General features: G+C 41.1%; 1 protein-coding gene across 2 annotated transcripts; it reads left to right on the top strand.

Annotated features, from left to right (window-relative positions):
* The first annotated feature begins 344 nt into the window (after positions 1-344).
* Positions 345-27,204, top strand: znf1035 (zinc finger protein 1035). Of its 2 annotated transcripts, XM_042106067.1 has the most exons (5): positions 345-635; positions 11,954-12,006; positions 18,109-18,175; positions 18,390-18,453; positions 18,583-27,204. In XM_042106067.1, the coding sequence occupies exon 5, from the start codon at positions 18,628-18,630 to the stop codon at positions 26,476-26,478; it is 7,851 nt and encodes a 2,616-aa protein (XP_041962001.1). In that variant the 5' UTR covers positions 345-635; positions 11,954-12,006; positions 18,109-18,175; positions 18,390-18,453; positions 18,583-18,627; the 3' UTR covers positions 26,479-27,204. The 2 variants fall into 2 exon arrangements, with proteins under 2 accessions (XP_041962001.1, XP_041962003.1); XM_042106069.1 differs by lacking the exon at positions 11,954-12,006.

Below are 27,204 nucleotides of genomic sequence, written 5' to 3'. Positions count from 1 at the left end.
CACTATCCAGGACACTTCCTTACTACACAGTATATAGCCTATACAATTTTTACTTGATTGGTGCCAAGGTCTGGTTCCTGGAACCTATGCAGGGACTCAGGACAAGTGTCTGAGAAGGGACCATTTCCCTTGGGTATTTTTTTTTTGTGGTTCAGAGGCCAGTAATCTGCTTCTTGGGTTGACCTAGAACCAAACAACTGATGAAGGTGGTTGCACAGGGCAAAAGAAGACCTCCATGAAGAAATGACCCAACCAGACTGGAAGCCATTTTACTAGCTCCACCAACGTACACCAGGGCAATGCGCAGTCTACCGCTTGCGCACGTTGTGAGTTGTGAAATGGAAGCCCCGTAGAACGAGGGCGGGTTCATTTGGTTCCTTCCTTCCCCCTTATTGGCCCAATGATTCCGTGTCGTGAAACGTCGTGGGTTCTCTACATTGTCTGTGAAATAGGCGAATTCAAGGAAAATGGGCGACGACGGCACGAAAGACCAACAGTACTAATTTATCTAAACAGTTTGATCGATCTTACGCTTGAAAACGAGTGCATTATTTGCCACCTGGACTAGACACAAACCAACTTCTGTCCTGAGAAAGAAGAGAGGGAGGGGGAACCATTGAATTAGACCAGCCAAGGTAAGTGGCAATACGTCGCGCGTTCACTTGCTGCTGAGATTGGTTGTGATAATGCAGAGGGAACATTGCAGCTAGCTAGCCAGCTAGCTGGGAACGACCAACGTTACCATAACCTCAATCAAACAATGCAAACAGTTTGCTAACGAAACTACCATAGGATAACAAGTACTGGTGTAATCGACCTGTGTACGACATTCTGCAATGATCACGACCACTACAGTTACTCAAACTGCTTTTTATTCTTTTTGGTTTGCATAAGTTGGTGTATCCACAGTGAATTCGTTTTGTTTAGCGATGCAGCCGCAGTAGCTGAAGTAATGTGTATGAGGTAACTAGCAACTAGCACTGGCTAGCGAGCTAACTAACGTAGTTGCTGGAAAGTTGCATCTTGAAGTTTCGGTTTACGTTAGATGGCTAAGGTGGTGTACGTGAAAAGGGGTATACATAACTGCAGTGGTCCTCTAATCAGTTGACGTTAATCCTTTGAGTTTGGGATTGCTGAAAGCACAAAGTTTTTAATAGAACTATTTTTGTGGGCAAATGTTTAGTTGTGTTAATGGATCACATCCTAGAAAATCTAACTTGCCCTATCATGTTTTCTGTCATGAGAATACATACAGAGAATGAACTGATGCAAACACGTTTTGCCGTCTTATTTGTGGGACATGTGAAAGTCTTGCCATTAACAGATATTTGATCAATAAATGTGCTATCAATATGACATTAGAGGTATTGACTAGGACAGTCTTGCCTCTCACCTTTTCAGATTGCTACCGCATTTAACACTAAAGGTGATGCTGTTGTGAAATGCCAAGTTTTGTGGGGCATTGATGCCCCCTGAATTAACGCATCTGGCCCAAACTACTGTCAGAACCAGATATGTTATACACAGACAGGTGAGCCATAAGCCAGGGTGTCACGTTGTTGTTTAGATGGCGATTTTAGATGTTACAAGTTTATTATCCTGATGGATTTCAGTTGTCACAACGCTAATCATTATTTTGGAAATGCTTTGATGTATTCCCCCACAAGCAGAGTGTGAATTACCCTGCCATAATTGGGGGGTACTACTCCTTCACTTCTTCTATGACCATCATGGTCCACTACCATATCAATCCCCATTGTGATCGCCAAGTGCAACATGTGTTGTGCAACATACAAGGTCTAAACATGCGACAAACTGATACTGATAGTTATTATATATTCAAAAGAGAACTGTTTTGATCAACTCTCAAAAGTTAGAAGTTAAGTGCACTGAAATACCATTCTAATTACTAGCTGTAATGATATGTTTTCACAATATCAGAAAAATGATCTGACCCCCCCCCCTCCAATATATATTGTCTCTTTGGGGGGTACTGGGTCTTCATTGGGGGGTATAGTACCCCCCAGTACCCCCTGTAATTCGAACTATGCCCTCAAGTTCATAAACACAGTAGGTAATGGTTCCACCTATGTTGAGTGGCTTATGTCATCACCTTAGGTATGACATACTTGACTTGCAATAGTACTGACTTGCAGTTGCATTATGCAGCTGCTTTTGTTCGGGTGCTAGCTGATGTTCAGAGCTATGAATTAACTGATCACTTCCGTCAATGTTTCAAAAGAGAATGTAAACAGTCAAAGGTTATTTAAATCAAATAGGTTCAGCCTGAAAAGTTGTGGGTCAGTTCCCACTGTTGCACCCTTGAGCTAGGCACTTAACCCTCAGTTGCTCTGGGGTCAAAAGCCCCATAATAGTCGCTTTGGACAGAAGCATCTGCTAAATGAATAAATGTAAGGTAGAGAGCCTGGATATTGTTCTTGCAAAGTTCTTATAGGTAAGTCTCACCACTTGGTGGCCATCTTGGGAACTGGTTTGGGCAGCTAGGCTATTTCAGATGATCATGCTGTTTTCAACAATGCGGTTGGTTGGTTACTTGCGTCACAAAAAGGGGCAGGATATGTGTAGACAATTGCCATATTGGCCTTAATAAGTAACCTTATTTCTATTTGGAGGATTCTTTCATGATTTCATATGCCCTGCTAAATTAGATTACCAGTGACAGAACTCAAGCACACAGGCCTGTGCATGTTAGCTAGCCAGACAGCCTATCTTAGTTGAATAGGGTAGTGTAGTGTTTCCTATTTACATGCACACGCAGCCAGGAGGGAAAAGACGCTCAGTGGCTGGCCACAGCATAAAACAGGTATTGTTTGTAAGGAATTGTGCAAGGTGCATTTGTGGTTTGTACACAAATGGACATGCTTTAAAAGCACTGTATATTACAACCACCAAGTTCAAATCAAAGCACGTTGATCCCATTAATCAAAAACATACATACACACCGCAAACAACCAAGCAGTTCTGTCTCGCATACATTAGCCAATAAGCCAATAGCTACACGGAAACTGTAAGGCATTGGTGCTATTTGGTAAAAACTGTCTGGTTTCTTTTTGTAGCATGAATGACATACGTTGCATTGTACAGTCTTGCATAACCTCCGCTGTTTTGTTTGGCAATGCTTTTGCAAAAGATAGCTGAAAAACAAATTGGATGGCTGTGGTCTTTTGGACCTCAGATGGCTCTGCAACACCAGACCTGTTTCCAGACTAGGGATGGGCATGATTAATCGACGATTGATCATTAAGAATTTTGTCGATCATGTTAATTTGTTATCGATTAAACTAATGCAGGTTGTGTTGCGTAGAGTCTTGAAGCAATGAAATTCATTTCACTGTGGCGCCATAGCCTACTCAGTTACCTGAAAGATTCCGTTTTGAGGTCACAGCCAAGTGTGGCGTCGGACCATTTTGATTTAAAAAACGACTGCGATGCCGTGTAGGCCTAGGCTATAAGTAGGCTACAACACAGTCACGACTCAAATGATGTATCGGAAAGTCTATTTTCGCTTGTATGTTTCACTTAATATTAATTTCTATACAAACCAAGACGGAGGATTCCTAAACAAACGCAAGCAAGCATCCCCCCCCCCAACAAGTGTATCTAAATTCGATATACAAAAAATTGTACAGTTATTGTACAGACATTGGTCTCTGTTTAAGAACACCAGCTCGCAGCTGCAGGTTCCGCTGCTTTAGAACACTGCAGCGCATATATCTTTAAGTTTAACTGCCACAATGTTTTCGTCTTGTAATTGAAGCCGTATGGGATAGCCTATGCATCAGTAGTTGCATTGATGTGTTCTCGCGGAGGATTTATTTTTTGTGTGCAAGTGCCCACACCTCCCAGCAATGCGGCTGGTATACTGGCGTGCAGAGCACTTAAGGCTCTGGCATGGTCCTGCGTCACATTTGCGCGTGTCCAAGACGTGCGTCATTTTTGCCGTGGACGTGAAGCATACTCCAATTTCTGCTGTCCTGAATGCGCGTTAAATTGTTACGGTTAGCGCCTGCGCACTACGGATTAACTGTGATACTCTGCCCCACCAACTGGGGGCGGTACGTCGAGCCTGAAAGTAGGACACAACCAGCAAAAAAAGCCTGAAACGCCTGAAGAAAAGAAGAACTTGGGATGTGCGAGCACTAAACGAAGGAAGAGCTGATGAAGGAAAAAGCACCACGAGTACGTTCGCCTGTCTGCTGGGAAGTTTGATAAGCTGGCCCATCGCATCGCTCCATTTATCATCCACCAGAACACACACAGCACACCTGTTGGTATAGCTGAGAGACTAGCTTAGCCTACTTGCTTATTAGGCTACTTAGCCTGTAGCTTAGTGACTCGGTGCTGCGAGGGCAGCAATATTGGTGCGATACAAAGTAAAGACATTTTTCTGAACACATGCAGCAGTGTCATGGTAAGAAAGAGTTGTGCGTACAGATGTCCTCAATTAAATTTGTATTGAGTCTTCACACCTGCCTCATACCAAAAAGTATGAACCAAAAACCTGTAAATATGACGTGTCAATAAAAGTTTTGAAGTAACTATTTGTGTTCATAATGTATGTCTCACTGTGATAATGGGTGTATTTAGAGCGAGCGGTAGCCTAGGTTATTCCTTCAATTATTATTATGATAACATTATCCGGTGTTGACAGGCGAGTTTCGAGATTGAGTTCAGCATTGTTCAGGAGTAGGCTAGGAGATAATGATTGCACCTGGGAGAGGTAGGCTACATTCCCTTTATTATTATAATCACTATTGATAATGCATTATATAAGGAACAGGCGAGAATGCATCTCGATCAGCAAGTGTTACATGGGTTTCGCCTGAGCGTTGTAGATAGATACCTTTAATTGGCTCTGGGTTTTGCGATTTGATTTCAGCATACGCTCATTTTTAAAAGATGCATTTAATCCGAAGTCATGTCAGCTCTCTATGCAGGGAGTAGGGCTGTCACTTTTATTCGAACATGACGTGAAATATCCGTAGTCGAACTATAAATAAACTATTCGGTTTTTAGTGCTGTGTAGCGCATTTCCCGGTGTTGACAGGCGAGTTTCGAGATTTGAGTTCAGCATTGTTCAGGAGTAGGCTAGGTGATAATGATTGCACCAGGGAGAGGTAGGCTACATTCCCTTTATTATTATAATCACTATTGATAACGCATTATATAAGGAACAGGCGAGAATGCATCTCGATCAGCAAGTGTTACATGGGTTTCGCCTGAGCGTTGTAGATAGATACCTTTAATTGGCTCTGGGTTTTGCGATTTGATTTCAGCATACGCTCATTTTTAAAAGATGCATTTAATCCGAAGTCATGTCAGCTCTCCATGCATGGAGTAAAGGCTGTCACTGTCTATGATTAGTTTTATTTTATTGTTTACCATCTCATTCAGTGCTATATGATCCAGGGCTCATGACCAAATCAAGCCAATATAATAGCCAGTAGCCACAATGAGCCCATGCAGCCACCCTGTTTCGACAATCAAAGGTAACGCACAGAACGGCCAGCAGACAGATAATTACGTCCCCAACTCATCTAAAATGTGGTGTCTTGAAATACTTTGGGTTCTACACCATAGATGGTAAAGTGACCGTTAAATATAATGTTAAAGAATGTATCTGTGGATTGTGGCTTTACATCGGTCGAAGTTGACTCCATGTCGTGGTGTCTCACGTAACTCAAAGCCAGGCAAGCTGAGGACAGGCGCTCTGTTCCATCGTCGTTATGGTAACCAAACAAGTCTTCTTCTGTCTAGGTTTGTTTCTACGTTTAAGTGTTGTTCTTCTATGTGGTCCACCTACTGGAGGGGAGTGTTTACAGCAGTTCCGTTTCACACATGCGCAGTCTACGCGTCACTTTGACGCGCGGTCTTAAATTTCGGTCGACTCAAAGACGCGACACATGCTGTAAAAATGACGCAATTCTCGTCACGCGCTCACCAGTGCCGCGTGCGCGGGACGCAGACGCGGGACCATACTTTAGGCTTTACTGTACATGTCCATCAGGGTAGGAATTTCACGGCGGCCACGACGGCCATGGCCGTCGTAGCCCCTTGCGTTGGCCGTGACACCTCTTTGAAAATCAGAGGTTTACAGGCCACGGTGGCCTTGGTGCCCCCTTATTTCAATATTCTGTTTTGCGTCCTACTAATAGCGATATATATTTAGCCTGTGCCCTGTCAAAACAATCTTAGCATTCACAGCGCAAATTACGCAGTGAAGAAAGTTCGCGCAAGAAAGTGTGTCCAAATTCACCCATTCTTCTCAGTTGAACTACTTGCGAAGTGGCCTACTCATCACAGACATCACAAGTATCACACGAAAGAGCTTTTTCTCAACTTTTAAATGATGTCAGCCGCTAATTGCTGTGATGAACGGTTCGCGAGAAAAGTAAATATCGTTCAATTTAATCATAAATTCTACTGAAGGTTTTGCGTCCATCTCCCTACCCATTCATCTCGGCGGAATACTTCACGAACCCCTCGTTTAACACATGACAAACCATATATCAGAATAAACAGCAGACCTTACCGAACACAAAGGTGTAAAGCAGTCCCCTGTACAGTTTTTGTAATGTTTCATACAGTGATGCAGGTCTACTGCAGTGAATAGGCTAAATACAACTTTGATCATTTTTATAGCCTACTACTGTATAGTTAACGTTGGCCTTAGTGCCCTGATATGTGGCCTTTGTGCCCTCCACCAAATATGCCCAACTGAAGGCCAAGTGGTCTTGCCCCCAGAATGTTGAAATTCCAAGACTGATGTCCATACCATAATGAAACTGAGCAAGGATGCAGGCTGTGCCAGGCTAAATTTAGTTGTCTTCCCTATGTAGCCTAAAGGCTGATCTATGCTTCTGCACTGAATCGACTGTGTAGGCCTACCCCCACAGCAGATCCTTCTACATCGCCACATACCCCCTCCGAACCCTCCGCCGTGGAACCTGGTGGAAACGGGCTTCCTTAATTTGCCAAGAAATGCTCATGCGTTTTGTAAAATGCCTTATGGAAACTCCCCATAGGACTTTTGGTTACCCAAAATGCATAATAAAAGCCTTACTGTGTGGCAACCTCTTGGTGTAGAAGCATAATCCTGGTCTCAAATGAAACCCTCTGAGATTTCTTGTAGACCATTTGGATTGTATGTCAGAGGTTTTGATATAGAATGACAACACAAAATATGGAATAATTACACAAAAGTGTCACTTTTTTATTTATTTTTTAAAAATACTCTTTTGATCCCGTGAGGGAAATTTGGTCTCTGCATTTATCCCAATCCGTGAATTAGTGAAACACACTCAGCACACAGTGTACACACAGTGAGGTGAAGCACACACTAATCCCGGCGCAGTGAGCTGCCTGCAACAACAGCGGCGCTCGGGGAGCAATGAGGGGTTGGGTGCCTTGCTCAAGGGAACTTCAGCCGCTTCCTACTGGTCAGGGTTCGAAACGGCAACCCTCCGGTTCCAAGTCCGAAGCGCTAACCAGTAGGCCACAGCTGCCACTTTTTTTACAGTGTATTCGGGCACAGGCAGCTAGCGGATGGTGAGATGATGTTAGCTGTATGTGACAAAAAATGTTTTAGCTTAGAAATCGTGTTACATCGCGTATAGCACCTTTAAAAACTTAACTTTGATTCAACCCTGTATCATCTTAGGAATAGACATTCACTCATGAAAAATATTTAAATGATTTAAAATAGGGCACATTTTATTAAGTAATATTTTCACATAAACATGCAAATGTCATACTTGAACAGTAGGGCTGTAACGATACACCAACCTCACGATTCGGTTTGTATCACGATTTTTGACCCACGATTCAATACAAACCTTGATTTTTCTTTTTTTGGGGGGGGGGGGGGGGTTGTAAACAAAGTAGTTTGCTAGTTGGCTATCTTAGTGAATCTTCTCACCCCTAACCTTAAGAATGCTTCTAACCGCTGAGTTGGAAGCCTGGGCTTTTAGCTCCGTGGTTAGAGCGTTCGACTCCCATGCCAGTGTGTGTTGAGGTGGCGGGTTCGAGGGCCGTGTGTGGCGGACGAACTAATCAGATTTACTAGTAATTTAGCTTGTCATCTTCTATGCGTCCTTGCTTTCAAGATTGTGAATGTTTTATTTGGATTGTGTTGGCTGAGTCGCGCGGGTCGGTCAGTCGGTCGATCAATCGATCGATCGAGCGAGCGAGGGAGGGAGGGTGAGCGAAAGAGAGGGGGGCACTTCTATACTGTTTGGTAAAGTTGAACACATAGCCTACAATGAAAGCAACGAGAGGTATGAAATAATGATTTATTTATTTATTTTTGGACAACGTAGGCTACCGGTAAGTAAAGCGGAAGATGTGTGTTGCTTATGCGGCCGCGTAAGTTGCAAAGCACTGCGTGAAACACTAGAAAGGGTGTGTCACGGTTCTGCCTGATCACACCGCGACAGTTTCGTGGATATGAGTGCGCGATTTCGGTTTCAAATCACATATCGTTACAGCCCTAATGAACAGTAGCCTACAAGACAGTTCCCCAAGAAATGTGGTGTTGACAAAATGACACATTGTTCTCAAATACAGAAATGCAGCTGTAACCCTCTAAACTTAAAAATGTCAGTCTGTAGAGTAAAACGAATAAGACCTACAACAAGTAGGCTAGTAACTACAGCTAGCCTTCTTTCTGGACTTCATGAAACTCATGTTGGCATTCTAGCTAACGTTATACACTTCAGAATCTGTAGCCATTGTAAACAAAAGCTTAGCAATGTGTTGTCACGGTTTTAGCTGGTGCCGTTTTTTCGGGCTTAGTTTTCCAAAATGTTTCCAAAGATGGCTCTTAAAGCCCCCCTGTGTAAGAAATTCTCCCATCTAGTGGTTAGGAGTTATATAGCAACCAACCTCTCAAGCGCTGCCTCGTTTAGAACTACGGGAGCCGTCACACATCAAAACTGACACTAGTTCTGGAGTCCTAGCACGTTGAAGCATAAACTTCTCTCTGAAAGTTTAACTCTCGCCAAAATGCACCCTAGGGTGTTTTGTGAATGTACACGAGTCAAACTTTCGTTTAAAAGCATAATTATGTCTGAAGCGCCACTTTCAAGCTTGTCCGTGTTGTGGAGTTTTGAATGGGAACTATTTTTTGATACATGATCGCGTCAAAATCGCTATTTTTAAAACACTAAGAAGGCTCGACACAGCATGAAACTTCGATCGAAGTATCATCAGTGTCTCTACACATGAACTCGAGCATTGAGAACATTGTTCGTGTACACAGTGTTCACTAAAAGAAAGGTTTTGAACAACTCACTTGGGTTTTGTGCTCGCTGCCATCAGTCAAGGAGTGAGTTGTCCAAACCCTTTTTTTTTTAGTAAACTATGTGTACACTAACAATGTTCTCAATGCTCAAGTTCATGTGTAGAGACACTGATGATACTTCGATTAAAGTTTCACGTTGTGTTGAGCCTTCTTAGTGTTTTAAAATAGCGATTTTGACACATCAAAATAGTAGGCTATACGACTCCCATTCACGAAAGTTTGATTCGGGTACATTGACAAAAACACCCTAGGATGCATTTTGGCGAGAGTTACGCTTGAATAAGCAATAACAACATATTCATAACATTTTGTGTACTATTTTATTGCCATTGCTTGTGTGCAATGCCAATGCAACTCTTTCGGACCGAGCTAGCTAGCTATCGTTAGCACAGTAAACGGAAAGTGAATGGGAACGGCTAGGTAGTAGGCTACTGCAGCTAAGGACTTTGGTTAAACTATATTGTTGCAAACTAAACTGAAATAACACGTTCAGCAACTTTGTGGTCTATTAGTCCTAGCATAACTATGTTAGGTTAGGTTGTCAACTGTCTCTGGGTCTAGAAACTAGAGATCAAGTGAGTTGGTGACAGATCATGAACAAAGTTATTTCTCTTTATTTATTTCGAAAATACAATGGCAATGTCGGACTGTTAGGAAGATATGACTTGTAGAAAATGGGCTCGTAACTTACATTGCTAAATGTAGGGAAATTCTGCAGATGAATCCAAGCTAATGTTTTTCTATGCATCCAGACGCCAAAGACTGAGCTGTATTCGCATGTTATGTCCCTTGCTGGCCACCGGTATTTTAACATGGCGCATGTACATGGCTAGTCGCCCCTGTGCTATGTAGATTTAAATGAGGATTTCTAAGCCAATAGGTATGCTTCGAATTGGTGGTGGTCATAATTAAACATGAATGAGGCCACATTTATGAATGGTAAATGTTGATTTAGTTAACAAACAACTGAAAACGTTACACAGGGGGGCTTTAAGGTGTGTAATTAAATTGGTAATGTAAAAGTGTTTTACCCCTACATCACTGGTGGGCTACTTAACAAGCACTGCAATTAGCAATGATGTTATCAGTTTCTGGAATTTTGAAATACTGCCACACAGCTGACATGTTGAAGTATGTTGTTGGCGCTCATAGTAAAGTAAACATTTGCTTTGCGTGCACATAATTAACATGTCACCTTATCGACCTGGTACATCGGCTAAAACGTTCATGTCTGCAGATGCCGATAATTAACTTATGAAGCTTTTACCTGCTATACCAATGTCGGGCCGATTTCATCGTGCATCCCTAATTAAAACCTTCGGAGCTAACCCCTTTAATTTCTGGTTGGTAGGTTGTATGCAACAGTAGACGGACACAAGATGCAGTCGTAGGATTAGCCGCTTTATTCAGTTATCCACAGTTGAAACTAAACATAAGTTTCCCTTACAAACTCTGATTTGGTCGCTATAGCATTTTCCCAGCTTCTAGGCGTACTTATCTCCGTTGAGCGTTTCTCCATAGATATGAAAATGATTCACACACTCGCAACTCACTGACGTCAGGTTCGCTTAAAGGAGCCATAGGCCTAGGCTACAGCTATTTTGTTGACTGCTGTACCATTGAGGACTATTACGAGTTCTGTCCATCATTGGTGGCAGGTAAAATTTACTGCAATAACATGATGCTTATTAAATGCTGTCCCAATTCACTTTTCTTTTTTCTTTTTAAGAATAAACTACAATCCTTGTTGATACAAGTACCCGTGTTTGTCTAGAAAGTTTTTAATCACATTAAGATTTTCGTGTTACAGCTCAGGTAGCCTCTGCCATCTTGGTCAGACTTTTTTGTAACTCCTGCCTCCAAACACAAACATGCTGAATTGATTGGTTTTCAAGTGGTTTTCATTTCCATAAACTTAAAAACTTTGTTTCGCTTTCCTCTGCGATTCGCTCTCATTTCGCCCAATCGGGGCAAATTTCGCAATGACGGCTATGCGAAATTTCACTGTGGAAACGTACCGTTAGTCGCTCAGCAGCCCAGATTGGAGGATGGGCCTAATCAAAGTCCTTTTAGGCAAGTCCCTCCACTCGGCGGCCATATACCAACGTTTTATGGGCACTCATCGGGCACAGTCTTTGGGTCGAACTGCACGTGCGCAAGGCTTCACGACACCAATCTTGCTCCAGCGGCGAGATCACAACACATGATTGGCACGATGTCTTCACAACACACCATATGATTGGCTCAATGTATTCACATGTCGACGTTTTGCCGAGGAAGGGGTGGGATATGTGTAGACAACGGCCATATTGGCGTGACAGACTAGCCCCATGCATTTCTATGGAGTATTTTTTGAGTGCTGTGTCTCCACATTAGAAAGTCTCTGGCCTAATCTAGCCTGAAACCTAGTTGGTTGGGGTTTGTTGGCGTTTAGACCTGTTCGAGGGTGTAGTAGACTATCAGTGATGTAGATCTGTAAAAGGCAAGGCCCATGTTTTCAGAGATAGAACACAGAACTTATACCATTTGTAGGCTCTCATTTCTTCACTTGATATCACCATACCATTAAATACACTGCATGATGCCTAAACAGTTTGCTGTACTTAGCCTATCTATTTTTGTGTCACACAGCTGGCTTGGCCTTGACCATCATTCGTGTGGTCGAATAACTGTCAACAGTACAGGTAAGCATGTGCTTCAGTTGATTTTATGCTGTGATCAGAATAGGCCATACAGTATGCACTCCTGCAACTTAAAAATGTGTAAATAGAAATGATCAAAGTAGTGTATAGAATTATAGTTGAGCTGGATATTGTGTTAGGCAGCATTAGAAAATGGGGTTTAAGCAGCCTAACTGATGGATATTGTCATTTAGGCCTACGTGGGTTTGATTCTCTCCTTCTGCTCCGTTGTCAAAACTTGAAACCGAAAGCATGACACAGGAAGGCTACTTCAGATGTTAGTGCCTTTTAAAGGGAAACTTGACAGGATTCCCCCCTCTGCTGGAGAAATTGTGCATTATGCCATTTCAAACTGTGGGAAAAGGTAACGATAAAGGCACATAGATTTGTTTACCAGCTAACGAACAGTTAGCATAAGTTTGGCAAAACTATGTGGATGTTACAAGGTAAGAAACACGATTTATAACGAGTTTCTTGTTTCTCACTTCTCTTTCCGGAACGGTAGTCTAAATGTTGCAAGGTTGGTTTTCCACCACTAAAATATTGTACTTAAGTAAAAGTACCAATACTTTGATGAAATATTACTCAAGTACAAGTTAAATTACCGATCTGAAAATGTACTCAAGTAAAAGTAAAAAGTAGTTCATATTTAAAATGTACTTTAAGTAAAAGTTACTTTTTTTTGGGGGGGGGGGGGGGGGGGTACGAAAAATCCCCCAAACAATCGGTTTTACCTAGCTCAAGTTGCTGCAGCCAGGAGCTAAAATAGCCAGGCAGCTACAGCGCTACACTCTGGCGGCATGTTCGTGAGCCCCCATGTTCATGGCCCCAGAGTGTAGCTGTAGCTGCCTGGCTGCCTTAACTGCTGGCTGCAGCTACTCGAGCTAGGTAAAACCGATTGTTGTCAGGTTTTTTTTGTACCACAGCAGCCTACTCGATGTCGGTGACCTCGGGAAACGGAGATCTATGTGAAAAATCATGCTCATCCTTGCTCGCTTTGCAGTGAACAGTAATCCAGCACAACTGAAAAGCTGCTCACAGGCAGCTGAGGCAGGCAGGCCCATTTTGAGTTTCAGAGAAACTGAAACTGTTGGAAAGGAGTTCAGCAGATCCAAGGGCGTCGGACTGGCGGGAAAGTGGGACTGATTACTAGGGCCACAATGGAGGATAGGGCCCTTTTAAAAGGAAAGGGAAAGGATTCATTTTATTTTACCTGAGTATTTTATTTACAAATTAAATGTCAAAATGAATTTTGCTCATTTTGCTCATGAATGGAGTTTCCTTTGCTCATTTTGTTTATGGGTGATTCTTCAATTGGGGGCAATTTTGCCATCTCAAGTTTTAAATTATAAAATCAGGAAAATGTTGGTTTAAATTATGCCAAGACAATGCTTACATACTTTAATATGAAGGTATAATGCTGGCCACAACCGAGTTTAAATATATTTAAAATAATTTATATTTATTTGCCAACTGGCATTACAAAATGTCATTCCCATCACAACATTGAAAACTTGAAAATAAAATAAAATGATCTAACGAGATCATTTAAACTCATTTATGTTGTAAACATTGTTAACCATCAACAATAAGTATTAATTCAAAATGTTCACATTCAGCAAATTACATATATTTTCCGTGTTCAACAAAGTACACTTTTGTTTAATTTCTGGAAAAGTAGTTTTAGATATTTTTTCTTTGAATATGTGGATAAGTATTTCATTAAGCTTTTCATGTAGCAGCTCAATATTGAAGATAAAGCTATTTTTAAAGTATTTTTACTGTAAATTAAGGAACGTGGCGGTAATGACATGCTGTTCTGGTAATGACATCGTGTTTTGGTAATGGCAAGCAATGAAAAAATGGGAATGTTTGAATAGACAAAAAGAGGAACTAAACTAAACCAGAAACCTCTATTTTTTTTTTCTAGAGAAAAAAATAAAACAATGTAATAAAACAGCAGAAAATATCAAAATACAGACCATAAATATATTGAGATTATTACCGGTAGGAAAAAGATGGTATGGTTTAACAATGCATATTTCAGGCCTAAAATGAAACCTCCTTGAAATGTCATAATTTATGTTTTTTTTTTCTTTTTGTTGTTTAATCTGCATCCCTAGGAAGATACAAATAAATGTTTCATGGCAACTGGTCATCGACAATTCTTACATATACTTCCAATGTTAAATGCGTGCTAGAGTGGACATCTGTAAAAGTTAAGGTTAAGTCAGTATAAGGTTAAATATTTGCATAAAATATTTGTAGGCCTAGCATTTATTATTGTTCCTTGACTGACAGAAAAAAAAGAGGTCTCCTATACCTTTTCCCTGTATTCTCTAGACCTTTCTGCTAATGTCTTGGGAGTCATGCTGGTTGAAAAAAAAATAGGGTAAATTTGTTTTCGGAAGTAAGGTATCTCACTTGAGTTTTTATTGCAACATCACACTATTAGGCTTCTTTAGCTTAATTTCTAAACAGATAAAATATAGATGGTGAAACAGAAAACTTGTCATTACCGCCATCACCATCACGACAAGTTTTGTGTTGGTAATGACGGTTGCGGTAATGACATTTTTCATCTTATATCAGGAAAAAAGATGCTAGGTCATGGATTTGCTAACATCATTCATCAGCTAGTACAACATGAACTTTAAATACACATAAATAATGTGATAAATATATATATATATATATATATATATATATATATATATATATATATATATATATATATATATATATATAAAATATATATATAATATATATATTTCATAAAAATATTGCTGCAACAGCATTTATGGTAATGACGCTGAATAAGTCTACTCCATGATCAGAAGGAACACATGATTAAATTACTTACTTTTTCAGACATCAGATATCACTCTTCTCTCATGGCTGACATGTGCTTCCCTGTCACTATTAATTTCCATGGTTACGGCACAAACAAGTCTTATCCTAAAAAAATCCTAGTAGTAATCATAGACTGTCGCGGTAATGACGGTATTGTTGGGGGACAATACTAAATTGTTAAAAATATTCACAAATTGTATAGATGTGAACCAAAATAATGCATAAAATATATATTGTGATTTTTTTTAACGAAATGATAACATTTAATCACATTTTTAGAGCAGAAAAGTTTGAAAGTCTGGGTTGGGGACAAGGCCTAAGTAGGCAAATATTGGTTTTAAAAATATAAATCATAAAGATTTTAGTGTATTACTTTTTTTGGTGGTGCAATAAACATTATTTGAAATAACTAAAGGGCAATTCCATGGAAAATTTAATTTTTTGTAACATCCATAACACCAATAAAATGTGATGGTATGGTATGATGTGAATGATTTTTTTGGCTATTTTTGGCTGAAGAATGTAAATGAGAAAAAATGCACAAAAAATGAATATCATTCACATCATACAAATGCCAAGGCATTTCACTGGCGTTATGGATGTGACAAAAAGTCCATTTTCCGTGGAATTGCCCTAAACTATTTATTTTGTAATATAGTATTTCTAACATGAATTTATAACCTGGGGACATAAAAGTTCCCCTAATTGAAGAATGACCCTTAGGCCATCCTTAAAAATATTTTTGTTTGCAGTAACAGCCAAAAAAAATTAAAAATGGGTCGGTAGGTAGGTCAATATTTTTTTTTTTTTTCAAGATTCAAAGTAAAAAAAAAAGTACAATTTTGGTCATGGTGATTACGTAGGAATGAATTTACACAAATGTGCATATCGTGACGTAACTGACTGGGTCTTCAACCCGTGCCTTAAGGCGCACCATTGCAAACCTCATTCTGATGCAGGTTATATAGACCAGCCTTTCTCAAACTTCTTTGACCTGAGGCCCGGTCATGGCAGACTTTTGGGTCATAAGGCTCATCTACATGTACCCAGAAAGAAGGCTACAATAGCTCTTGGCCACGTTATATTGAAATTTGACTATACAATACTCAATGCTATACAGTGTATTATACAGCCTCTGCTCTGTTTCTAAGGAAGTTCCAAAAAACAACGTCGTTCTATTAAGTTTCGTTAAATAAATAAATAGCCTTCCAACAGGTTGAAGCGGAGCTTTGATACCAACGTTATCGATTAGTTTCAGTTTCTCTCGCGCAGACGCGCATTGAATGAATGCTCATACCACCACTTAATTGTAGGGCTCCATGTTTAATGACATCGATAGCAGAAACGTTTGTTTTCTTTTTTCGTCGATCCGCGGTTTCTTGATCAACTGCGCAGCAAATTATCAGATGAAGCACCGGGCCTAATTTCACTCCACGACTCCGCGGACCAGCAGTCTCCATGTTGCGGACCCATATTTTGAGAAATGCTGAATAGACCACAACCAATTTCAATACTCCGACACGGTCACCGTTAGACTAGGGGGAGAAGGGATGAGAAAAGATCTGGCCACAGTTCTTCCAGAACTTCGTGCCAAGTAAAAGCGTTATCAGTTTGTGTGAATGAAACGAAGCGTAGGCCATTGTGTGACATGCGTAAAACCAATGGTGTAGAGATGACGCCACAGGTTTTTTTTTTAAGTGAGCCACGTTTGCATGTAGGCAATTTATATTCACAATACTTGGGCCTACTAAAATAAATATTATTTTATTGCATTTGTATTGGTTGTTTAGAGTAAAAAAAACAATCGGTCGGTATTAACGCAAGTTTACAACCGGCAAGTCGGTCGGACTAAAAGGGGAAAAAAATAAATATTTGGGTCGGTTCTAAATTGACAGGGTCGGTCGGGTTACGGCAAACGAAAATATTTTTAAGGATGGCCTTATGTAGTTGAGCATCGCTAGTAGTGGGCCGCTAATTGTTGTGCTACTGGCAATGTCTTTCTCCAAGAAAACCAAGTTGGGTTACCTCCGTAATTTGCCCCATTCATTCTCTATGGCGAGTCTTAACGATACACGTGAAATGCTCTTTTTGTCCACTGGTGGTTGTTTTGGCGCTGTTTCGCGTTTGCCATCGAAAAAGGAATGAAATGTAGGCCTACCTGCAAACAATGTAGTCCTATGCTGACTGCATCAGTGCTCAAAGTATTCTAAAAGTTTATCAATTAATTGTTAATAACTAACTAATTTCTATTCAAGTCATATTTCTGGGACTTTCTGGGATAATTATTTCTATTTTTTTAACCACTCGTTCAAATGTTCATAGAGTTCACAAAGTTCTCATCAGGTGATTTCAGATGTTTTTGCCAGCACTTCATAAAACTCTCATAGTTTGAGAACTTTGAATTATTTGTAGGATATTGCTTGTTCACAACTTGAGCTGTGTATGCAGACACAGAGTTCAGAGTTCACACATTTTGAATAAAATACTTTTGGGACTCCCTCCTAATACTTTTGGGAATGGAAGTCTTTTTATTAGTATTATTTAATTTGAGCTACATTTTACACTGATATGGCATGATGGCAACATAAACACAGCTAACAATGGTATTAAATTGCAGTAGCCTATGATTAAATGTAATGGAATATTCAACTAAGGTAGACTGCTGTTGTTCACAGCACTAAGCTATTTATGGTTACTGATATACTCCGAGTCTCTGGCCCTCTCTTAGAGCCAGGCATAGTGAGCTGGCCCTCGGAAGAAAAAGTTTGGGGACCACTGGCCTAGAGCATTACCTGACCATGGCCATGCTTCACTTTAAACCTGGCCATGGCCATGCTTCACTTTAAACCTGGCCATGGCCATGCTTCACTTTAAACATGGTGCACCTTTCAGAGTACTCTTCATTCTTCCTCATCCAAACTACTGTTCGTTAAGCATGAACAAAACAGAACACTGAACCAAAACCATATAAATGAGTGACAATAGGCTTGGCAGTTAATTCTATGAAGCAACGGAGTAGAACTTTTTGGGCTTCCTGACCAGTGGTTATGTCTGGAGGATGAAGAATGAAGGATAGATAGATAGATAGATACTTAATTGATCCCCAGGGGAAATTCAATACCCTGGGCAAAATTTTATTTTTACTTGATTACGTTTTGGGTTGGTCAGTAAGCTTCTTTTTTTTTGTCAGTAGATTCGTCTTCATTTCCTCCATTCCAATAACGAAATGCTGTGTCCTCTCCCACACAACAGGGGCTCGGCTTGCCTGAGGACATACGCTTGTGACCTGAAACTGGATTTCATAGGAGCGATTCAACAGGTAATAGCTCATTATTTTGTTACCTTTTCAAATGCATGCATCTACCCAAAGTGTTCCAAGTGCTCCACTTGGAATTGCATATATGCATATATGTGAGCAATATTCAACCCTGCTTATCAAACTCCTAGGTCATGTAGTCATCAGTCATCTTATAGTTATCTGTCTTTTTCAATGGTAAGAGTAATGGTATCTTAACCATTTTTGTTGTGTTTAGGTCACCTGACAAATGAAGCTCATCTGTGTCATTGCTGTGGTTGTGAGACTACAGGTGGAAAAAGGTATATGTAAATGTCCACTTGTGGTGCTCATTTATATTTGTTGTGACCATAAAAGCATAAACATGTTCTCCAAACACTATGTTCTGACCATTAATACTCTTAATTAATAAGTTTATGTTTTTTTCAAAGGCTTGGAAACTGGAATGTTCCTCTCCTCTTGAAAGACCAGACGGCATGGCTCATGGATTGGATAAATGCTGCCCGAATCCAGTAGCTGATCCAATGGCTTTGGGAGAACTCCAGAGCCCAAAAGAGAATATGGAGGCTCAGACTAACAGTCAGTTGAAGCAGGAGAGCAACCATGCTTCTGGAATATATCAGAAGACTTCCCATACAGACTTAAAGACTGTTGCTGAGACAGCATTGGATTCAAATCCTTTGGGAATAGACTTTTTAAAAGACGGAGGTTGCACTGCATTGACTCCCACAAAGTCTCCTCTTTTGGGTGATACTGTTCCAGAATTTGATGTTGAGACAAACCTGCAGGCTCCAAAAGATGACCTTCCTTCAACTGCAGCCCTTCTGGATGGATACTCGGATGTTAGTAGCTGCTCTGAACCAGACGATGAAGGGACTTTGAATTACGATGAGATTTTTGATTCTGAACAAATTGCAGAAACCCATGAGACACTGTCAGCAAAGAACATCAACAAGGTGGAGTGGCCATCGGATGAAGATAAGAGAATCACATCAAAGCCAGACATTTGTGAAAGTGCAACGTTGGGTTGTAAGATGAAAAATCAGAAAGTGGTACAAGAAGACAGTTTACAGGAGGATCAGTACTCAAACATTAGTAGCCCAGAACCAGACGTTGAAAGGGAGACATCCGATCTTAAAGATGAAGTACAAGATCTCAAAAAGGATCTGTGTACTACTGAAAGTGTGTCAGATCTTGCTCTGGAAACTCAAAATTCTGGAGATTGTCCACTCACTGCTGATGCCCATGAGATGATCAAGGAACCCAACACTAATCCTGTTGATCTCCAAAATGAAGATGATGCCGTGGACGGTAATATGGACATACTGACAACTGACAATGCTCCAAAGCCCACAGATGAAGTCCTTGAGACTTTGCCAACTGTTCCCACTCCTGGTCCTCAAGAACATCCCACATCACAGTCACTACAAACAGAGACACTAGAATCTGGTCATGATTATGGGATCAGAAAAGGAAAAGATGGCTGTCAATTCACCACTGGTCTTGAGATGCAGCACAGTAGTTTTGACTTTCTTGAAACTTGCCTGAAAAACTCAGAAGTTGGCCTCAAGTCCAGTTTTAACTCTCTACAGAATTCAGAGATTACAGATTTATCTGTCTGTGAGGAACCAAACCAAACCCAACCAGAACCACATAATCCTAGACAAGGACCTCTTACACAAGATGAGCAAAAAGCATTAGATACTTTTGCTGACTCATTGGATCCCTGCAATAGTAAGTCACAAGGTAGAGAGGCAGAACAAGATCAAATAGAATTTAGTGGAGATGTAACAAAACAAGAGGACTTCAAACAGCGTGAATCCAGTTTAAATGAGAATGACAGCAGTCACCTTTCTGAAGTTGCACGTCTAATAGAATCACATGACATGAAGAAGAAGTTGGATCCTGTTGTGGTTTTAAACTACAAGGAGCAAAATGACAGCCAGGTTGGGGTTTATCGTTGTGCACAATGCAGTGGAACTGCAGAAAGTTTAGATGATCTAATCGAACACCATCATCAGCACTCTCAGCTCCGTTTCCAATTCTGTCACACCTGTGGATGCTATCTTACTAAACTTGCAGAACGTCATAGGTGTGGACATCATGAGCTGGAAGGACCTCGAGTCTTTTCAAAAGCAGTGCAACACCAGAGCAGTGAAGACTCTGAAAAGCCCACCAAGGCAACAACGTATAAATGCAGTTATTGTCCCCTCCTGTTTAGTAAAATGGAAGGGTTGCTCGTACATGAACTAAAACATAAAAAGAAGACGCCATATAGGTGTCATGGATGTGGCTTATATTTTACCCAGGGTGGTTCCCTGAAGCGGCACCTACGGTTAAATAGATGTGTCAATTTAAACTCTTCCGAGAGGAAAGCAATGCCCCACACTATGAAGAGAGTGATGAAAACTGCAGTCAAGACTTCAGATGGCACACTTGGTGAATGTTATGTAAAGCTTGTGGATATCTACAAGAGAGACCCAGTATCCCCTTCAAACATCTGCAACATATGCAATAAAGTCTTCAAGCTTCGTGCACAGTACAATTCACACATGAAGACACACTCTAATGAGAAACCTTTCAAGTGTAAAGACTGCGACAAGGCATTCAAATACTCGTGGAACCTGAATAGACACAGAAGAGAGCAGTGTGATCGGAAAGAGGAGCTGTCTCAAAAGCCCATGTCATATGAACAAGAACAGGAGATGAAGGACACTGCACAGGAGACCAATGCTTCCTCTCTTGGCACATTGTCCCATAAATTCAAGTGTCCACTCTGCCCTCGTGCATTCAAATATTCCTACAATCTTGTCCGACATCTGCGTGTACAGTGTCTCAAAGAGTACACAAAAGCAGGTGGGAAGGGAAAGACCAGCAGTGGGTACAAGTGTCCACTCTGTGGTGTTGTTTTTACCATCGTCTGTAATCTGGCTAGACATATTAGAAAAACCTGCTTACCGCTGTATAAAACAAACAAAATCAGTAAGATGACGCAAGAAATAAAGAGTGAGGGTTTAGGAAGAAAGTCCAAACCAAAGGTTTCAATGATTAAGAAATTACCACCCAGTGGCACATACTATAAATGCAAGTTATGTCCTGCTGTTTTTTCTCATTCCTCTGGATTATTCAAACATTCAAGGAAACATAGGCTGTCTGCCAAGACTGGAAAGCCAGTCAGGTACAGAACTGCAAATCCTGATGATTTGAAAGTGACTAATTCAGACCAGAGACCAGAAGAGAAGTTGTCTTGCCGATTTTGTGGAAAACGCTTTACAGAATCGCTCTCCTTGAAGAAACACATGGCTCAGCACAAGGGAGACAAACCCTACAACTGCCAGCAATGTGGTAAACGTTTCAAAAAGCATGCCTATTTGATTGCCCACGCTCAGAGTCACAAAAGAAAGGTACAGTGTTCAGTCTGCAACAAAATCTTCCCCACCATTGCTGATTTGTTACAGCATAGAGCGTGTCATGACAACAAAGGAATGCTGAAGTGTCCAGACTGCCAAATGGAGTTCAGATTTCCTGTTTACCTTTTAAGACACTTGGTGACACATGAGCGCAGAGACAAGCAGGAGGCAAATCAAGCCAAGAAGGCCACACTTCAGCCGGTTCAAGAGCCAGCCAAAAAACTCAAGAAGCCCATAGCCAGCAAAGAAGATTTTAGGTGTTCTCTATGCCAAAAGTCTTTTGTGGATGCAAAAGCATTGGCAGATCACTGCTTAAGTCACTTGCCGAAAGCATCATCATCAAAATGTCAGTTCTGTAAACGCCACTTTAGCAGTCGTGCCGCTCTAGTCCGCCACATTCGCATTCATACAGGGGAGAAACCTTATCCTTGTAAAAAATGTGGCCAGTACTTTCATCGGATGGAGCCGCTCAAGTCCCATATGGAGCATTGCAAGGGTACGAAGGGGATCACTGAGGCAAGAGACACACCAGTCACAGTAAAGACTGAAAAAAAAGAGTTGAAACATGGCTTATACAAAGCTAAAAAACAATTTGCGTGTCCACATTGCCCACACTCTTTTGTATGGGCAGGTAGTCTGACCAAGCACTTGAATGGCCACAAGTTAAAACTACTTGTCCCTTGCTCTAAATGTGGGAGGTGCTATAGAAAGAGAATATTAGACTATCATGAAAAGGAATGCAATGGAGAGAAATCCGCCACAGTTATTTTGTTCCCATGTAAAAAGTGTGGCAAATCTTTCAGTCGGAAAGACAACAAAAATGTGCATGAGAAAAAATGTAAAGACGCTTCTCTCACAACAAATCTTATTAAAAAGAGCTCTCAAGAGATTGGGACTGCTCTGAAAGATAAGCTGGCACATAAATGTCCTCACTGTCCAAAGTCTTTCAAATACAGAAGTTTTTTGCTGAAACATCTTCCTTCACACTTGGCAGAAAAACCATATACATGTATGCATTGTGGGCATAAATATGCGAGCCAACGGCGATATCTTCAGCATGAAGCTTTCTGTGATGGAATATTTAAAAGGAAGTCGATACCTCTTCAGGAAATTATGAAAACTAAGTCCGTGGTCAATACTTCTCAAGATGGAGCAGCCACAGTTGCTGCCGATGGTCAGTACGGATGCAAATTCTGTAATAAGAACTTTTCCAAAGCCAGGAACCTCAGACGTCACATCCTCACCCACACAGATGTAAAACCATACCGCTGTAAGACATGTGACAGTTGCTTTTCCAGGTATGATCATCTTAAGGTACATCAAAGTCGATGCAAAGGGAAGAAGCAAAGGCTTGAAGTCCGTGTCCCCAAGATAAGCCCCAAGCATGTGGGGACTGGCTGGCAAAATTCTTTACGAGTAAAACAAGAGGTTTTCCAGTGCAACACCTGCTCAAAAGAGTTCTCTAGTCAAATTAATTTGGCCCGTCATACGTCCCTGGTGCATACTACATCCAAACCATTCAGTTGTAAACGCTGTGGCTCATCATTTTCTTCCTCGTCGTCACTGAAGAAACACACTTTGCTGGTGAAGTGCAAAAGAGCGTCACTGAACAGTGCTGCTAAGACTGTCAATGCAAAAGTTACAGAACAGCAGTGTAGGGAAACGGCAAAACTCCTACAGAGAATACAAGGGCATTATTCAAATAAATTGAAGTATTTGTGTGCCTACTGCCCCCGACGATTCAAGAGTCGAGGGCAAGCACAGGTGCACACCCGTCTTCATACTGGAGAGAAGCCCTTTGGTTGTGAAAACTGTGGAGAGCGATTTATCCGACGTGACTATTTGCAGCGGCACTTGGTCAAATGCACCTCAAAAAGAGAGGGTACTGAAAAAACCCTCTGTGAACGATGTGGCCAGTTGTTCCCACAAGATGTACTTCAAAGCCATAAATCAAGCTGTGTTGTTAATAGCAAAGAAAACAATAAGGAATTGCAGACCAAATCCAGCCCCCCTCTAAAGATTAAGACCTTTTCTTGTACAAACTGTAGTGAAAAGTTTTTGTTATTCTCACAACTGCAACAGCATTTTCTCAGTACACATAGAGAAGACACGTTACAGAAGCCATATCTTGTGTCTGAAGATGTGTTTATTAAAAAAGATTCTCTTGAAGAATATGAGACCAGCACGATAAAGACTGATGTGGATAATCAGAATGACACAAAACCCTATACTTGTCCTTACTGCAGTATGCGATTTATTAACAATAGTGGATTGGGAAGACATGTACAAACACATACAACAGCATACCCTCTCTCTTGTCACAAGTGCAACAAAGGTTTCTTTACTAAGAATGTTCAAAAAAGGCATCTGAGAAAGTGTCGGGGCAAAACAGACTTTATTCAAAACAGTCTCAGCCCAGCAACTGCCATGTCTTCAGAATCAATAACTAAGGAAAAAAGTGCTGTCCTCGTGTTTGACAAAGGTTCAAATACTACAGGGACAGGAGTTCTGCAGACCCAATTCTCATGCAAAGATGGTAATAAGAAACTACTGAGAAAGATAGACCAGAGTTCAGGTCGCTCAGACAAACAAGCCAACAAGTACCAGTGTTCTGAATGTGATCAGAGCTTCACAGATGGACTAATGCTCATCAGTCATTTGGAGGACCATGGCCGAGAAGATCTTCTTAAAGAGAAGCCTTGCTGCAAAATTTGTGGCAAGAAATTTGATAAACAAGGTGCGCTTACGCGACATATGAGTTCCCAACATGGCGCAAAAAGCCCTAGTACTTGTGAAATCTGCTTAAAACACTTCCGTTTTCCATCTGACTTGGAAAATCATAAGTCATGCCATGATCCCAGTCGACCTTTCTGCTGCTCTGTTTGTGATTTGAGATTCTGGACTCAGAAGTCCTTAAATCTGCATTTTACAATGTCCCATCACAAAGTTGAGAGTTTCACCTGCCATCCATGCAACAAAACTTACTTGACCAGGAAGTCATATGCTAGGCACAATAAGGTGAAACATGCTAATGGCGTTAGAGCAAATTCTGATCATGACAAAGGAAGTGGCTCCTCAGCAGATCAATTCGATATTGAAGTTGATGTTGATGAAGAGAGTGATGTAAGTGTCAAGGATGAAAATGAGGCCAGCGAAGATGACTCGGACTCTGCTCCATATTTTCCTTGTCATGTGTGTGGAAAAACTTTCTCAACCTCAGAGAGCCTTGAGGATCATCAGCGTTGCCACCTGGGGGAAAAACCACATGAGTGTGAAGAATGTGGGAAATGTTTCTTCCAGCTTGTAAACCTGCAACAACATCAGCGAAGCCACAAGTCAGAATTCCAGTGTCAGACATGTGGAAGAGGCTTTGTCTCTCTCTTTGCGTTAAGGAAACACAAACATTCACATGGAAAGAACCGCCCTCATCGTTGTTCAAAGTGCCATCTGAGCTTCACAGGACCCTCACAACTTGCTGAACACATGGCCACTCATCGTGATGAGAATTTTCCCTGTGATCTCTGTGACCGCACTTTCTCATGTAAAATAACCCGAGCAGAACATCGCAAAACTCACAGTGAGCAGGAGGAAGAGCTCCCCCCATTGATTGAGTCAAATACACCTCCTTTGACATCACCTTCTTCCGCCTCATCATCTTCCTCTGGCAGTGGAGATCCGACGGGCTTTAAGTATCGCTGTGGAATTTGCAAAATGCGATTTCGAGATCCAGAACAACTCTCTGAACATGGCTGTAAAGCTGCTAAGGAGCGTCCATATGTATGCCCAGAATGTGACAAGCACTTCTTGCATGGTTCCCATCTGAAGAAGCATCAGCTCAGCCACCAGGTGTCAGGTCCATACCGTTATCAGTGCAATCAATGCCACATGAATTTCACCTATCGTCATCACTTCCTGAACCATATAAGACGTCATGGAAATGAGAAGGAATCTGGAGATGCTGATGAAGATGGAGATGCAGTCCTAGCAAAAAACAGTGATCCTGACAATATTTACCAATGTCCAATCTGCCCTCAGAGTTATTCGCAGGCCATGGAATTGGCAGATCATCTCACTATACATTCTTTCACATGCAAAGTTTGCAATATGACTTTTCCATCAAAAACAGAACTGGCAAGCCATGAGCAGTGTCACTTGACGGCCACAACCCAGTATGAGTGCACAGAATGTGGCGAAAGTTTTCTGGGCAGTGATGCGTTCAGGCAGCACCAGTGTGCTCAGCGTCAACGTTTGTATACTGAAAACAGGACGGGCCCAAAGTTGCAATCCCCCACCTCCCAAAAGCATTCCTCTAGGTCCTCAAGAACTGTTGAAGAGGAGGAGGAGGTTGATGTTGGAGAGGACTTTTACAACTGTCCAGACTGCAAAAAGCGATTCTCCTCTCAAGCAGATCTTGGGGAGCATCGGAAGATGCATCCAGAATGCCGTCCCTACAAATGTCAAGTCTGTGAGAAGGGCTTTGCGAAGAGGCGGTACCTCAACAAGCATCAGCTTATACACAAGCGACCCTTTCGCTGTGATGCTTGTCCACAATCATTTGACTCTGAAAGTTCCCTTTTGTCTCACCAAAGAATTCACGTCGACCGGCCCTTCCAGTGCTCTGTCTGTCACAAGTGCTACACCACAGCTCAGGAGCTGTCGAAACATGAGAAAAAACATACTGAACTGCAAGGGACTGGAGGGGCTCACCGCTGTGACATGTGTTACAAGTCCTTTGGCCATCTTTCACTCCTGAAGAAGCACCAAGAGACTCATGTAGGTGAAGTGGTGTATGAATGTACAGAATGTGACAAGGCATTTGCTTTCTTTCACCTTCTGGAAGAGCACCAACGTACACATGTACCCGATTCATTTTCAACTAGTTCAACTCTTGAAAATCCAGACATTGACCAAATATAAAAAGATATATTATCCAGCACTGTAAAAACAAAATTCAGTTTCTTTTTAACAGATGTAACTTTACCCCATGTTGTGGCTATTGATGGCAGATTTTACCCCAGTCGACGAACTTAAGGAGCTGAGATGTTTATATTCAATGCCTTTCTTGTACAGTACATATTCAGTGGTGTTGTGCTACTTTTCATTACTCGTCATTCATTACTTAATGTATATAAAAATGTGTTGGGTGAATTTTTGTTCTGGCTTGTCCAGTTGCACAGTGCAAATTCTGAAGATGAATAACTTTTTTTTTTTATGTAAAATACATTTTTATATCCCTTAACACATGTATTCATCCTTTGTTCATAGTCGGACCATAGTCCATTTGCTGTATTATTCTTCTCTGTTCCATGTTCATAACAACACAACGTATGGGAACTTAACATTTCAGTGTTATTTGAGATGTATGTACTCGTCAATATTTGAGATTACATTCAGTTTGTTTAGACTCTTTTATTCTCTCTTGAGAATGTTTTGATATGCTGCCTTTGGTTCAGAGATGTTAAAGCTGTTGAGCACTTCAATATTTAATATGATCGTGAAAAGATGGATTTTAGGATGGAGAATTTTCATGACTACATTTGTATTCTGAATAGGCTACTGTTAGCCTGATGTTTTTGTTCTTTTGTATGACATGAATATTGGTTGGAGGCCAGTTGGGAAATAAAACGAATATCATTCAAATCA

Source organism: Alosa sapidissima, chromosome 10, assembly GCF_018492685.1.
Source record: "Alosa sapidissima isolate fAloSap1 chromosome 10, fAloSap1.pri, whole genome shotgun sequence".
Classification (NCBI taxonomy): domain Eukaryota; kingdom Metazoa; phylum Chordata; class Actinopteri; order Clupeiformes; family Clupeidae; genus Alosa; species Alosa sapidissima.
Note: the sequence above shows the minus strand (reverse complement) of the source record. Positions and strands in the feature narration are given on the sequence as shown.